The sequence below is a fragment of the Camellia sinensis genome, chromosome 15 (genome assembly GCF_055761805.1).
Source record: "Camellia sinensis isolate YWXY chromosome 15, ASM5576180v1, whole genome shotgun sequence".
NCBI classification, from domain to species: Eukaryota; Viridiplantae; Streptophyta; class Magnoliopsida; order Ericales; family Theaceae; genus Camellia; species Camellia sinensis.
This window is the reverse complement of record NC_138975.1, coordinates 64318692-64334807: the sequence shown is the minus strand read 5'-3', so window position 1 is coordinate 64334807 and position 16116 is coordinate 64318692. Positions and strand designations below refer to the sequence as shown.

Sequence of the window (16116 nt, the reverse complement as noted above, 5' to 3'; positions counted from 1 at the left end):
ATATATTTATATATTTAGGGGTAATTTGAGATATTCTAAATAAGTGTGTTTTTTAACTTTTTATAAAAAAATGTATAAAAAAAAAATAAGTAAAAAAATAGAGATGAGATGTTAATTGATATGACTCAAATAAATATATATATATATATATAATACAAATTTTTAATACATGTTAAACTCCTACTTATTAACCATAACAAATAAAACAATATAAATTAACACGAATCACTACAATATTAAAACCAATGATATGGATAACACAACATGGTAGGTGTTCGGGAAGTGAGTTTTTTTTGTAAGTTTTTTTAGTTGTAAGATATTATTGAAGAATTTTTTTTTTTGTGTTTGAAAAAATAATTAGATTTTTTTGTGATTGAATGTGATATTTATAAGATAAAAAGAGAAATGAATATGAGATTTAATATGATATTTTATTTGAATTAATTTTTTTAATTTTGTAATCAATTTATCTTTTAATAAAAAAAAACCAAAAACCGCCCATGATGTTGTTCCAAAAAGCCCGCTAATAATTTTAGGCACAAAAATTTTGAAACTCACACGAAATCATCCCGCCCTTGAACCATTTTTCCCCAATTTGAGAGACGGCGGTAAAGCCCTTTTCTCACTCCTAAATCCCTCCACATCACTGTTAAAAAAACCTCTGCTGCGTCTGCATTCGAGATCTCTCTCTCTCTCTCTCTAACCGTAACTTTGCTCACTTCCAGCGATTCCTGAACCAGTCCCATTTTGGCCACTCGCATCGATCCCTAGGGTTCCAAACCTAGGGTTTTACTTGTGCTTTCTCTCTATATACATTTACATACAGCACACCCTATTTATCTCTCTCTCTCTCTTTTCTGGAAGCTCATTTCGATGGCGGCTGAAACCCTAGAAGACAAGAAACAAGAAGAAATAGCTAATGTCGAAGACAAAGGTGAAGTGAAAGAAGAAGGGAAAGCAGAGGAGGGTGAAGAAGAGAAGGAAGCGGAAAAGCAAGGAGAGGATACGGAAATGGAGGAGGAGAAGGAAGAAGAAGAGGAGGAGAAGGAAGAACCTGAGGTGAAAGGTGAAGAGAGTAAGGAGGAAGTAGAGGAGGTAAGCAAAAAGGCGAAGAGAGGTCGAAAGGGTAGTTCGAAGAAAGCTGCAAAAGATGAGAAGGCGGCGAAGAGTGAGCCCGGCTCAAAAGAGCCTGTTACGCCAATCGAGAGGCCGATCAGGGAGAGGAAGACTGTCGAGCGGTATTCGGAGCCTTCGACTGGGAGAAGTGCAAGCAAAGTATTGTCAATTGAGAAGGTGTTGACAGTAAATTTATGCTGTACTTTTTTTTTTCCCCTTAGTAATTGTGAATTTTCTCACATTGTGTTTTGTAAATATGCAGGGTCAAGGCACACAGCTTAAGGATATACCAAATGGTATGTATTTATCATTTATCTAGTTCTGAGTTTGTCAATTCAGATGTAGAAAAGTACTAATTATGGATTGACAGCTAGAATGTAAATTGCATCAATACAGATTTGTTGTTCCTCAATCTTATTTTGTTATATTGTTTTATGCTCTGTCTAGCTAGGATGTCTTGGTTTTCACATCGATCTTTAAAGTTCATTTAAATGTTAAATGAGTTATGTTAGTGATGCCTGGAGTCTTTAGTTTCTAAGGTCAGGTCATAGCTTTTGATTGGTTAGATTTACAATGCTCTTTCATAATTCACACAAATTGTATGGGTGTATTAGAAGCTTGAATAATATTTTTGCCTTGAACATCCAACAATGCACTAAAATGTGGAATTATTTTATCTGCACTATTTGAAATGTCCAATCATTTCAGTTGTCTGACCCTGCCTATTGAAAACCAAAAAATTTGTAGTGAAGTGTATAGTTGATAAAATAATATTGTGAATCAAAATATTAATTTTGCTAGTTGTGAATCAAATTGAAATGAGAATTGTAAGATTTGACACAATATAAAAATGATATTAAATAATTGGATATATGAAAAATTAAAATAAATGGATTTTGGCACATCTTATTCAATAGCTCTTATATAAAGAAGTAATTATGATGTCTAATTGGGAAGATATTATGAATGTGAGTTCCAATTGTCATCAACCATAAAGCTTAAAAACCATAATATATTATCTCTTGACGTTGGAAAATAGACAGAAATCCTAAATGTATGTTGCTTGTGTATTTGTGTCAGACACTCATACTTGGGGTAAGGGTGTGAGATATGTATCTGTCATAGTTGTGAAATTGTGAATCAAAATTGTCTTTTTTTTTTGAATCATGAATTGTAGAGATTTGACCATGATTTCTAATTTATATAGAAAAATGTATATGCATTTAGATGTTAAAGATGTATTGCATATATTAAAAATTTAGACTTAAATCAATGAGAAGGTTGTTTTGATTGATGATCACGTGGCTGCTTCAGCTATGATTATGACAATCCACATCATATGTGCCTATATGAATTAAAAGGAAGCAAGAATTCAAGGTTCAAAATAAAAAAATTTAGCACGAGTATAATGGCTCTACATAGGATCACAATCTTGAATTTTTCCTTATAGATTTTTCTTATCATCTATTCTTAATAATTAAAGCTAACAATAACTCATTGACAAAGTTTTTATAACTAAAGTAATAGAAAATTCACCTCAAAGGGGGAAAAGTACCCAATTCTCCAAACTTTTAAAAAAATCTCATATGATTCCTTAAAGATTTATTTTACAAGTGTAAACACTTGGATGAAGTTGAATATGAAAACCTAGAGTATTTTAGAGAGAAGCAAATTTTTTCCCTAGGGTTTTGTGTCTTCGAAAGTAAATAGGGAGAGCGAAAGGTGAATCATGAATTATATAACCTTAAAGATCTTAAAGGGGATTTTTGAACTCTTTTTCTAGTAAAAGAAGAGGCCAAAAATTGCTTTCAGTGAACTGAAAGCTAATTAATCGATTCACAATTTACCGATTTGATTCTATGAATCATTGATTCATTCATGATTCTTAACTATTTGCAATTCATGCAACTTGTTCATGTTGAGTACCCATTGAATCATATTGAATCGTACAATTTGAATCATGAATCGTGTGATTCTAAGGACAGAGCTTTTAAAGTCTTATGTGTTCTTTTTTGCCTTTACTTTCTGCCCCTATTTCCTTGTTCTCCATAAAGTTCACTTTAAGAATAATTGATAATAATGGAAGTTCATACTACTATTAAACATATTTGTAAGTTGGAACCAAAGCGCTATTATGTTAGTTTGGATTGCATTTGTTCCATAAATTGTTAATTCATTCAAATTGGCTCTTTTGTTGTGTATTTAAATCAATGTAAAAAGCAAGAACTGTAATTAGAGGTAGACAAGTCAGATTATATTCTGTTTTCTTAGTTTAATTATGGAGCTGCATATTAAAAAAAATGGAAATGAAAAATCACAGGATTATTTAAGTGTAATATTAATAGCATAGTTGGTTTCAGTATAAAAGATTATTAGTGCTTGGTGGAAGATTGGAATTTATGGTAAATGCTCCGTCTCAATGTTACCATAAAACGTTAATACCTAGGATAAATGTAAAAAATGGGTCGTAATCTTCATAGAAACGTTTTGTTACATGATTAATTTTTTTTTTTTTTATAAAAAAACTATATTTTATTGGAAGCCTAATTGTTAAAAGGATATTGTTCTAGGAGTACTTTAAATTTGAATAGCATAGTCTGTACAAGTCTACCTCCTATCATACCACATTTTAAAGTATGTGCCGTACTACATTCCTATTCCCATTCCATGTGGCATGTCCTAGAACAGTCTGCGTTCTAGGTAATGTAGCTCTGTCCATTAAGTAAAATTTTATTGACACAGCAGCACACGCCACTAAAAACATCAGTGTTCCTGAACTCCATTTATCTGCATGAATTTCTTTTATTCTGTTGACGGCATAAAAAATGTACGATTGAGTTGCATGTGACCAAGGCAGGAGCTGAGGCAGCTAATTGGTTTTGGAAGTTTAACTGGGTGTTCTTTGAAGCTTTAGTCTTCACAAGATTTTTATGAATGGGAGTATAGTTTGAAGCAGAAATTGGACTATACTTTGAAGCAGAAATTTGCAGCTGTGTCATACATATTATTATTACTCGGTGTTATTTACTTTTTATTGATCCTCACGGTCACTTTGGCTTTGGCTTGTATTCTTACTCAATCTGATTTGCTCTTTCAGTGGCTTTCAAGTTGTCCAAGAGAAAACCTGATGACAGCTTGCAGATGCTTCACACAATTCTTTTTGGAAAGAAAACAAAGGTGATCTTTTTATCAGTGCTTTTCATGGTTCTGCCCTTCTGCTTTCATTTGGTTGATTTTACAGTGTTTTTTTTCCTTTAAAGTCCCTGCATCTTTTTTTGTATGTTTTCCAATCATTAATATAATTTGGAATGCAGTTGTAGCCTGTGATTCTCTTCCAAGTTTTGAATGTGTTTTTTGATGCTTTGTTGGCAGTCACACAGTTTGAAGAAAAACATAGGGCTCTTTTCTGGTTATGTGTGGGTTGAAAATGAGGTATTTATTTTATATATGGGGGTAATTTTTATTTATTTCACAACTTATCTGTTTTGTATGCATCCTTTTCCTTTCTTGTTTAGAATTTTTGTACCCACAGACATGCATGCTGAAACACATGATGAGGATGGGATATAATTTTTGATTCATATATAATGTTAAAATGTTAATGCTAGTCCAAAACATATGTTTGTCATTTGGTTATATGTATTCAACAGGAAAAACAGAGGGCAAAAATTAAGGAGAAGCTTGACAAATGTGTTAAGGAAAAATTGTTGGATTTCTGTGATGTCCTCAATATTCCAATTATCAAGGCCATTACAAAGAAGGTATGCGTTCATGAATGATCAATGCCATTATTTATACATGATATTTAATTTTAAATGATCAATTATTTTCTCTCTAAATTATACTTTCAGGAAGAAATTTCAGCAAAGCTTTTGGAGTTTTTGGAATCTCCACATCCTACCACTGATACTTTGCTCGCTGATAAGGAACAGGTTAAAAATTTTATTCTCTTTTGTTTCCCCTTTTCCCCCTGCTTTAGTAGGGGTGGGATTCAATTACTGTAAATTGTCTATATGTAGTTGCCTAGGTAAGAGTTATTGCTGAAATTATATCTCAATTCCAGAAAGGTAAAAAACGAAAGGGGAAGACTACAGCAAGCAGAACTGCAATTTCTGGAGAGGCATCTGAAGAGGCTCCGGTCAAGGTTTGTTTTCCTCAATATTGTTGCCCGAAATTATCTAAATGGTCATGTAAATGCATTTGAAAGACTCCTTATTCTTGCTTAACATTGAATGACATATAGTAAAAATGATTTACTGGTATTGTTTTGACAGTATCCATACTGGTTTCTTTTCAATGATTCAGGAATCTAAATTTTGATGGATATTTTTAAGGTTTGTCTGCATTTGTACTTCAGAGTTATGCTTGAACGGTCCACCTGGTGTTCAATGACATAAGGTTAAGTATTGTTCCTTTGTATGATAAGAACTCTTGGATGCTTCCCAGCTGAACTTGACTGATTCCACCTGGTGTTCAATAGTCAATACACCTTATGATAAGAACTGTTCCTTTGTAGCATTACTTTGCTTGTGTCGAAAGGAAAAATGGATTATCACGGGGGAGTTTTAGAGCTACGTATAGAGCATAAACTTATCATTATTAAGGTTGATAGTGAATCCAGAGGAAGTCTAGTGGAAGTCATTGAGAGGAATCATTTCAGAAGTTATTCTCTCAAGATCAATTTGGGGGGAGTTTTTTGGGCAATGCAAGGTTTGCGACAGGTTTGGAGAGGGCGCAAGGATTGATCCTTTTTTAGCAAGTATAGTAGCAGTTTAGTTGTATTTTGTCTTTAGAAGTACAGTAACAAGGGTGGTGTTTTTGTCGAGTTATCTAAATGGCCGGTTGGGGTACAAAGAAGTAACATTGTTATTCCGGCAAGGGTTGATGGTCAAGGGTGGCTGGTAGTGGCCAAGATGTTTGAAAGCATTATTCGAGGAAGTTCTAGGGTTCTGGAAAAGGGGGAAAGATAGCATTGAAGTGACCATGATTTAGTTAGGACTCGTAGAGGACCCACACGTGTGGATATGTCAGTTCAGTAGAAAATAGGGGCAAACAGAGGAGCTTCATATGTTGCTGTACTCCGCTCTAAAGCAGATTTCTCGGGAGGTAGTAGCTCTGTTTTGGAGATGTGCAAGGTGGTGGTTTGTACCATAACTGATTTCTTCAACGAATGGGCATAGATTAAGAAGGAGCTATGTTAGTCTTTTAAAACTAGTATTTCTCTGAGGCCTTTTCACTTAAACAAAGCTCTGTTTGTTGCAAAAAGCATTGACGAGGCGGATTATTATGGTAGTCAGGGAATGTGTTTCTTTGGTAAGAGCATTGCAGTAAGTTTGGAAAGGTGGTCGGTTGAAAAACATAGTAGGGCTAATGTGATTGCTTCAAATGGAGGATGGGTCTCAGTCTGTGATCTGCCTTTTAGTCTATGGAATAACAAGGTTTTTGAATGAATTGGGATGAAGTGTGGAGGTCTGTTGGAGGTGGATAAAAGAACTAGGACTTTCGGAAATCTTTTTGAGGCAAGATTGAAAGTCAAAGGTCTTCGTAATGGGTTCTTACCCGCAACTATTGATGTTCAATTGGATGGAAGTTCTGCTGTTGTTCGATTGAAGGCGTTAGCAAAGTCTTCTGGTAGACGAGAGGTTCAATGGCAATGGTGGTGCTGACCTGATTTTGGTGATTCCAATATCGGTGAGAGGGGAGGCGAGGGGTCTCAAGCGATAGCCAAGACACGTGGCCGAAAGGAGGTGAGAAGTCAAATTGGTGATTTGAACGAGGTGGAAGGCGGCAATGGCAGAAGAGAAAGAGACGAAAGGGACATGCCATTACATTGATTAAAGATGGGCTTGGCCACACTGTGGGCTTAGCCCATGTTTTGGTTAATACAAATAACCAGATTAATACTGGGGTACAGGATCAGTTTGGGCTAGATGATGTGCACAGCTTTAAGGAGTGTTCCAGATCTTCATGAGGGCCCAAATAAGTTTTGTTTCTTTAAGGACAAAGGCCCAAGTTTTATGAAAGATCTAAGGGTTTGTGCTTCCAACCCGATGGAGGTTTCGGGGTTGGGTTTGGGTGGGCAGGACAAATCGATTCATTTGGTCTCACGGGTTATAAATACTGAGTCTATCGGTGTTGAAAAGCCTAGACGATGTTTAGAGATTGAGGGAAAGAGCAGATCTCTCTCTTTTGTCGCATCAGATCCAGTCGAGTGCACTCAGCCTAGGCAGTCCACCATTCGTGATGACCTTAGCACAAAGGAGGCACATCTAGGATTGTCTGATATTGTGGATAGATCCTGTAAGGATTTTTTGAGATTAAAATGCGTCGGATGAGGGCTTGGTGGAGATTAATTTGGCTTCGGAAAAATTAGTTTAGGACTTAGAAGTGGGTCGGTTCGAACTACATGAGGTATTGCAAGCTATGGATGAATACGGATCATCCGAGAGCTCTAATTCACACTTTGAAGGGGAAAGTATAGCGGATGAGCTTGAGGACTAGGATTGGAATCTCAATAATCTTTTCAATGTTGATGGTACTACTGATGGTGAGGATTTCGAGAAGGTTTTCGAATCTTTGAATTAGGTTAGTCCATCATTTAACCAAGTTTTAGCATTTTCATCTACACTGAAGGGGGTACAAGCCATTTCGGTTTTTTCTAATTATGGGGAAAGGGTTAAGGATGGGGATTCTTTGTTTCATTCATTTAGGTCAATTTGTCTTGTTCTTCAGATCTCCTCAGGTGATGTTCAGGCACAAGGGGTTACCTTTGATACCTCAACGGACATGGTGAATGGGTCTATTGTTGTGTCTAAGACCTTACAAGCTAATGGTATTCAAGACCATGTGAAAGACAATTAGGAAGGGATCTTAGGTAGTCATGTTGACAAGGGGGGTCAGGTTTTTAGTAATGGGGTTGAAGAAACGGAGAGTTTGTTGAAGGAATTAAGTAAATATTAGACTTGTCCAATTGGGGCCGAGGAGGTGCCTCATTTTATGCAGTTACTTCAAGTTATGGGCATGATCTTTTAGTAAAGATAGTAGGTTCATTAGGGAGAAGGTTGGTAGAAAGGTGGGTGAGAGCAATAAAAAAAGGGGCAAGGGAACTTAGGAATTTAGCAAGTTCGGTTAATTATGAGAGGCGTTAGGAGGTATTTAGGGGTGAACATGTTTCCCAATGAAGATCATCAATTGGAATGTGAGGGAGTTGGGCGCTCGGAGAAAGAGGGGTGTTATTAAGGATTTTCTTAGGCGTCATCAACTGGACATAGTTGCTTTTTAGGAATCTAAAGCAGAAGTATGTGATAGGAGGTTCATGAAGAGTCTTTGGGAAGTTAGACATAAGAGTTGGGTTTGTTCGCCTTTAGTTGGTATAGCAGGGGGGCATTTTGGTGATGTGGGATGAAAGAGTTGTTTCTCATTGTGAAACTTTAGTGGGGGAATTCTCACTATCAATTAGGTTTAGAAATCTTGACAATACAGAGTGGTGGTTAACAGGGGTTTATGGTCCCCTAATAGATCGTCTAGGAGAAAGGATTTGTGGGAGGAGTTATATGGGTTATTTGGGTTACGTTCCCTTAATTGGTGTTTAGGGGGAGATTTTAATGTGGTTAGGAAGAGCTCAAAAAAACTCAATGGGATTAGAACTACTAGAGGCATGAGGGACTTTGATTTGTTTATCATAGATTGTGAGTTGGTGGATCCTCCTTTGTGCAACACTAGATTTACTTGGTCTAATTTGTAAGAAAATTTGGTGTGTTGTAGGCTGGATAGATTTTTGTACTCCTTGGGGTTGGAAGGTTTTTTTCCTAATTTAAGGCAGGAATCACCATCAAGATTAATATTAGATCATTGCGTTATTATGATAGAAAATTGCCCTTTAAAATGGGGGTCGATGCCTTTTAGATTCGAAAATATGTGGTTGGAACATCCATCTTTTCACAGAAAATTTGAGGAATGTTGGACCAATGCTAATTGTTATGGATGTGAGGGTTTTAAGTTTATGAAAAAGTTGAAGATGGTCAAGGAGAATGTGAAGTGTTGGAATAAGGAGGTTTTTGGGAATTTAGAGTTTTCAAAGAAAGAGGTGATGAGCAGAATCGAAGGGTTAGATGTATTGGAGATGCAGGGGGGTTTTGCCGAGTCCTTTAGGAGGGAGCGATCCCTGTTGAGATTGAAGTTGGAAGAGTTGGCTCTTAGGAAGCAAACCTCTTGGGTCTCAAAAAGCGAAGGTTAAATGGTTGAAGGAAGGAGATGTGAACTCAAGATTTTTTCACAGGATAGCAAATGAGAAAAGAAAGTAGAAGTTCATTAAGAGATTAGAAGTAAGTCCAGGGGTAGTAGTGGAATAGGAGAATTAGATTGTTAATGGAATTTATGATTTTTATTCTAAGTTTTATTCAAAGGAGGAGATAAATAGACCAGGGATTAAAGGACTTGAATGGGGACCTATTGATCAAGCAGTTGCAACCTGACTTGAAAGGCCATTTGATGAAATGGAAATTCGGGAGGTAGTTTTCGAGTGTGAGAGAGACAAAGCTCTAGGTCCAGATAGTTTTTTTATGGTTGTCTTTCAGGACTGTTGGGAGGTGATGAAAAATGATTTGTTAGGAGTTTTTTCGGAATGTCATGAGTTGGGGGTTGTTAATTTGAGCTCAAATGTCACATTCATTTGTTTGATTCCTAAGAAAGTGAATGTAGTAAGAATTGAAGATTTTAGACCCATCAGTTTGGTCACATCACTTTACAAGATTTTGGGGAAGATTTTATCAAAAAGGCTCAGAATCTCCTTAGGGGAGATTGTGTCGATGGCACATGGGGCTTTTGTAAAAGGTAGGCAAATCCTAGATGTAGCCTTAGGCCTCGTTTGGGAACAAATTTTTTTAGTAACTTTTTGACTTTTTGGCTAAAATGTGATGTAAAAAAAGCTAGTATGTTTAGGATGATTTTTTGGTTTTTTATGAAAAGATGTGCAAAAAATAAAGAGAAAATGGAATCTTTGACTTTTTTGGTATGAGTTGTTGGCTTTTTGATTTTTTTAATAACTTTTTGACTTTTTGGCTAAAAGGAATACTTGCCAAACAAGGCCTAGTGGCAAATAAAGTCGTGGAGGAATATAGAAGTTTAGGAAATGAGGGTATTATCTTTAAGGTGGATTTTGAGAAGGCATATGATCACGTGGATTGGTAATTTTTGGATTTTGTAATGGACAAGAAGGGTTATGGTGGGAAGTGAAAATCTTGGATTAGGGGATGTTTGTCGACGTGTAATATGTCTATTTTAGTTAATGGTAAACTAAGGGAGTGTTTCAGGGCTTCGTGAAGATTATGACAAGGGGACTCATTATCTCCTTTTCTTTTTATTTTGGTGGCAGATGTATTGGGCAGGATGGTTGATAGAGCTAGAGAAGTAGGTCTTTTTGCGGGATTGGAGGTAGGAGGGGATAGAGTTTGTGTCACGCATTTACAGTATGCGGATGATACAATTTTTTTCTCAACAAGAGATGAAAGTCAGTTAGTTAATCTTTATTTGATTTTGAGATTGTTTGGGGTCATCTTTGGCCTTGAGATTAATTTGGAGAAAAGTAGTGTGGTGGGTATTAATATGCAACAAGACTTGCTTTGGAATAGGGCGACTATTTTAGGATGTAGTATAGAGCCACTTCCGTTTAAGTATTTAGGTCTTCCTTTGGGGGGGTAATCTTAGGAGTGAAGCTTTTTGGAATTTAGTGGTGGAGAAGATTGGTAAAACGTTGGAAAGGTGGAGTAAGGCTTTATTGTCACGAGAGGGTAGATATACTTTGGTTAAGTCGGTTTTGAGTGGTATTCTTATTTATTTTTTATCTTTGTTCAAGATATTAGTTAAGGTGACAAAGACATTGGAAAAGTTGATGAGGGATTTTCTTTGGGACGACAAGGATGAGGAGAAGGATCACCTGGTGAGTTGGGATTTAGTTTCATTACCTAAGGAAAAGGGGGGTTTGGTTATTGGCAACATTTTGGCTAGGAACATGGCCCTTCTTGGCAAATGGTTGTGGAGGTTTTCACTTGAGAGTGATTCACTATGGCATTTGGTTATTAGAAGCAAGTATGGGATTCAAGACAATGGTAGGGATTCTTCGGTGGTCTTGAGGGGTACTTGTGCTCATTGGAAATCAATTTCACATGTATACACATGTTGGTCTTGTCATCTTTTGATAAGGGTGGGAAATGAGAACTTGTTCGTTTTTGGGAGGACGTGTGGATGGGCCAATCTTCTTTTGCTTTTGATTTCCCACATCCTTATAGAGTGGCTCGATCTCATAACTCTTTTATTGCTTCTATGGCTTGTTCACTTTTGGCTCCAATTTCCTGAAGCTTTTATTTTTCTAGAAATCTTAATGATAAGGAAGCTTCACAGTTGGTGTCCTTGTTGTCAAGAATTGAGAATTTTTCTGACTCCTCTTCTGGAGGACAAGAGGGGTTGGGCTCTTCATTCATCTAGGATATTTTCGTGTAAGTCTTTTTTTGATAAACTCATTGATTCTCCTCATGTTTCTCAATTTCCTTTTTCTAAGAGAATTTGAAAGGCTTATGCTCTTCTTAAGGTGAAGATAGAGGCATTTTGACAAATGATACATTGTAGAAATGGAGACCTAATCGATCTTTAAATCCTTAGTGGTGTATTATGTGTTGTAAGAATGGGGAATCCGTGGATCATTTATTTTTGCATTGTCCAATAGCTTTGTTTTTGTGGCACAAGTTATTTCTGTTGGGGAATGTTATGTGGGTAGCTTCACAAAGGAGTGCACATATGCTCGAAGTTGACTTCGCATTCTTCGAGGATTGAAGAGAGCCAAATTGCTTTGGTTTGGTGCGGTCTCTGTAACCTTTTGGGTTCTATGGTTGGAAAGAAATGCGAGGGTGTTTGAAGATAAATCTCGAGGGATAGATTGTTTTGGGATTGTGTTTGCCATTTAACTTCTTTTTGGGTTTTGGGGAATCCTCTTTTTAAAGGGGTTTCCTTTTTTTTGTTAGCTAGAAATTGGTTGGTAGTGTGTGATATGTAGGCTTTGGCATTTGTGTTTTCTTGTTTAGGCCTTTGTTTTGTGTTTTTCCCTTTTCATTGTAAGAGGATGCCTCATCCTCATTTACTTTCATTTTTGATTTATCAATAAAGTTCTTTGTTGTTGATCTCAAAAAAAAAAAAAAAGAACTGTTCCTTTGTATGATAAGAAATCTTGAATGCTTCCCATCTGAACTTGACTGATTTCAGTGTTTGATTAGTATTACAAAAAAAGGGGATCATAGTTTGTTGCTATGAAGGAATTATATCCAAGAGGTTTAGACATGGACAGTGATTTTGCAGCCTTTATATGATTATAGATAGAACCATGCCTTCTGTTTTTCCTTTAAATCTTTGATTCATGTGAAGAGTTCAATTGAGAGATGTGCTTCAATGGTCCACTTGCTGCTGTTCAGTGGAACTTTTGAGTAGAATGTGATTGATTTTGGTCTCTAATTAGTACACTGCCACAGAGCATTATAGTTCAATGCTATGAAGTGATTTTGTCTGGGAGGTTTTGGACATGGGCTGCAATTTTGCTGCTCTACATGATTTTAGATCACGCCATGCCTTCTTTTGCTCTCCTTAGGACTTCGAGTTGAATAAAGGGTGTCATGAGCAAGGATACGTGTATATGGTGAGATATTGTTGGTTACATTTCCTCCCTGCTTAGTCTTTCTGTTTTTCCTTGTTTGAGTCTTCTAATTGTGATTGTTGTCATTACTAGAGCAGTGCTTTTAGTGATGCTTTGGTTCTTTTCCTTGTTGGTAAGTGTTGGGAATGTACCATTATTTGTGGTGGTGAATTTAATTGCTAAAAGGTGGGTAGCTGTCATTCATGCCTTGTATCCTGAGGACTACTCTTGTAACTTGCATTAGCTTGGTGGTAAAAAAATGGATTAACTAAAACATTAATGATAGATCACTCCTGTAAATTCAATTGTATTGCAATGCTCTTTAAATGGATTATGGCATCAAATAATTGTATGAATTAGGCTGCTCTAGTGGCCTCACTACTGAAATGTTTGGTTTTGCGGTTGGCATTGCATTTGTGTATTGATGTTTCCTTTCATTTCTTTCACATATCTTCAGTTAGTTACTGCCATGAGTTCTGCAGCGGTAGAGCAAGGCTTGGGGGCTACATGTTAACTTTTTGAGACTTTGCAGAACAAAATTGACTCGATTTCTCTGGGACATTCAGTTACCAAGATTTTTATAAAGGGGATTGTAATTGCCCATTGAGTGATGTATGCAATGATGCATATGGAAGATAGTCTAGTATATGAAAATTTTGAATTTCTGAATCCATGTTTTGCTTTCTGTCCTGGCTTTTTAGCCTTCAAAACCACTATTTTGCAATTTGCTGCATCATCATCATCATCATCATCTTCTTCTTCTTCTTCTTCTTATTGAATATAGTAGTGTCATCATCTGTTGGGATCTTCTCTGATTGTTATATGGTCAACTATCTATATCTCTGTCTGAGTGTTTTTAGTTTTATTTGCTTTTGTTTAAATTCTCTTTTGACATCTAATGGGGACTAAAATAGATGTATTTCAACCTCTAGAAACGGAAGAAAACCCCTCAAGTTGGAGAGAACCGCAAGCGTTCTTCCAAAACTGAGGAAGATGAAGTTGAACCTGCAGACACCAAAAATGAATCTCAAGATGATGATGATGTCGACAATGACAATACAGTTCCAAAGGAAGAGAGTGATCAGGAGGGGAGTGAGTCTGAAGAAGAGGAGGAAGATGAGACAAAGGAGCAAGCACCAATTGAAAAAAAATCTCCCACAAAGAATGTGAAGAAGGAATCTGGGTCTAAAGCCAGTGAGAAATCTAAATCTGTCAAGAAGGGCACCCCTGCAAAATCTTCCATAACCTCAGCAAAATCAACCAAGAATTCTTCTAGTTCAACTTCAATGAAAGCTGCTAGTAATGCTGATGGAGCTTCTGAATCAGCTTCTAAGCCCAAGGTTTCTGCAACTAAAAAGCAGAAGGTTGAAAAGGACAGCGAGGACCAAAGTGCTTCTGCCAAGGGGAAAGTAATAAGCAAGAAACAGCCTAGCAAGTCTTCTTCAAATGTATCAGCAAAGGATCAAGGTGCGTGCCTTTCTTTCAATCTTGATGACACTAATGCCTGAATTTTGACATTGAAATCTACATTTAAATGTTTTTATCATGAAGTTGCACGCACCCCTATTCTTGAAATTTTAGCCATTGTGGATCATTTGTTAATGTTGTTAGTTTCCTGTTTTCTGTTTACAGAAAAGGGAAAAAACAGGAAACACATTTTTGTTTTTGTTTTATACAAAAAAAAAAAAAAAGCATAAAATTTGTTTGGTGTACAAAAATATTTTGAAAACAAATAAAAACAAAAATAGAGAAATATGTTTGGTAAGTTGCCAGAAGAGGTGGTAGCTGGCAGTGGAGGTTCCTGCCGGAGTTGGTCGGAGTTATGAGATAACTGGATGTCCCACCGGTGATTGGCTAGTCGCCGAAGAATCACTGGAAAGCAGTTGGAATTCGTTGGCTATTGACTGGAGCTTGCCGACAGCCGCTGGTGGCTAGTGGTGGCAGTGGGTGAGAGAAGAGAGTGAAAACTTGTTTTGAAAACAAGTGGACACCTTTTTGTTTGCAAAAATTTGAAAATTTTGGAATCAATTTCATATTTTTATTGTGAAAAGAATATACCATACAAGTTTTTGTTTTCAGTTAAAAAAAAAAAAAAACCGAAAATAGAAACAGAAAACAGGAAATGAAAGTGTAGACATTGCTAGTCTCGGTTGTCATTGCTATGATTTATTCACATATGATAGATATGGGATTTTAAATCTTGAAATTGTTTTACCTCCTAGATCAGAAGTTGATGTATCAAAAGCATGCCAAATATCTCTAGGGTACTTTGTGAACAGAATTTGTCAGATTGAGTTATTGGGATTTCCATAGCTACATAATTGTGTTTGGAGAAGGTTTTATCTTATTCCATGCTCAAAATTATGCACATTTCTTGATCAGTTGTTCTGAATCTCTGTTGGAATAGGAAAGGGAAAAGCTAGCAAGAAGGCTAAGCCAGAACCCAGCAAAGAAGAGATGCATGCTGTAGTTGTGAATATTCTGAAGGAAGTGGACTTCAATACTGTAAGTAGTGTCTGTTTTCTTGCCTTGCTTGGTTTAAATGGTTCAAGTTTACATTAGTCATGTCGCTCACAAATTTTTTTCGTGCTTCTCATAACGCAGGCTACTTTATCTGATATTCTGAGGCAACTTGGTAAGGCTCACATGTATTTTATGTTACAAATTGTAGTATATTCAGTTTTATGGTTGCTAATACGTCATTGGTGGAACTGGTTGCATTAGGGACCCATTTTGGTGTGGATCTAATGCACAGAAAAGCAGAGGTTAAAGCTGTAATTACGGATGTCATAAACAGCATGTCTGATGAGGAAGATGAAGGAGAGGAAGCTGACAGTGGAGATGATGCTGAGAAAGATGAGGACAGTGATAGCGATGCTTGACCCATTCAAAAGGGTTCAAAAGCCTCATACAACCCTTTGTAGTAGTACAGATAAATTAATACAAATTCACTTTTTATGTTAGATTTCTGCATACAAAGGTTTCATCAGCAAATAGGGGCACTTTAATTTATTGACCTTTTCAAATGAATGCCCTAAGATAGGTTTGTCTGTACCATAGATATTAACCCTTAGGCGCTTTACTTGAGATTTTATTTTATTTTATTTTTTCTTTTTTGACTTTTTTTTAGTTCTTTTCCTTTCCATTTAAACTTTCTTGTAGTTGTACTTAGTTGGCATTTTCCTTTTCCTTTTTTTTTTTCCTGTCGCAACTACTTGAAAATTTTATGGTGCTGATATTGAGTCTTTACTTGTTGTAAATGAGTAGTAAATTTCTTATTCTGTACCAAATGGAAAAAAAAAATGATTGTTTTATTGTCTGAA

At 36.3% G+C, this 16116-nt stretch overlaps 1 protein-coding gene across 1 annotated transcript; it reads left to right on the top strand.

Moving 5' to 3' along the window:
* Window positions 1-502: 502 nt before the first annotated feature.
* On the top strand, window positions 503-16116 carry LOC114319704 (DEK domain-containing chromatin-associated protein 1). Its single transcript, XM_028266758.2, has 11 exons — window positions 503-1293; window positions 1379-1412; window positions 4214-4293; window positions 4489-4548; window positions 4767-4877; window positions 4968-5048; window positions 5180-5260; window positions 13726-14260; window positions 15201-15298; window positions 15398-15428; window positions 15518-16116. Exons 1-11 carry the CDS (start codon window positions 874-876, stop codon window positions 15673-15675), a joined length of 1689 nt encoding a protein of 562 aa, XP_028122559.2. The 5' UTR covers window positions 503-873; the 3' UTR covers window positions 15676-16116.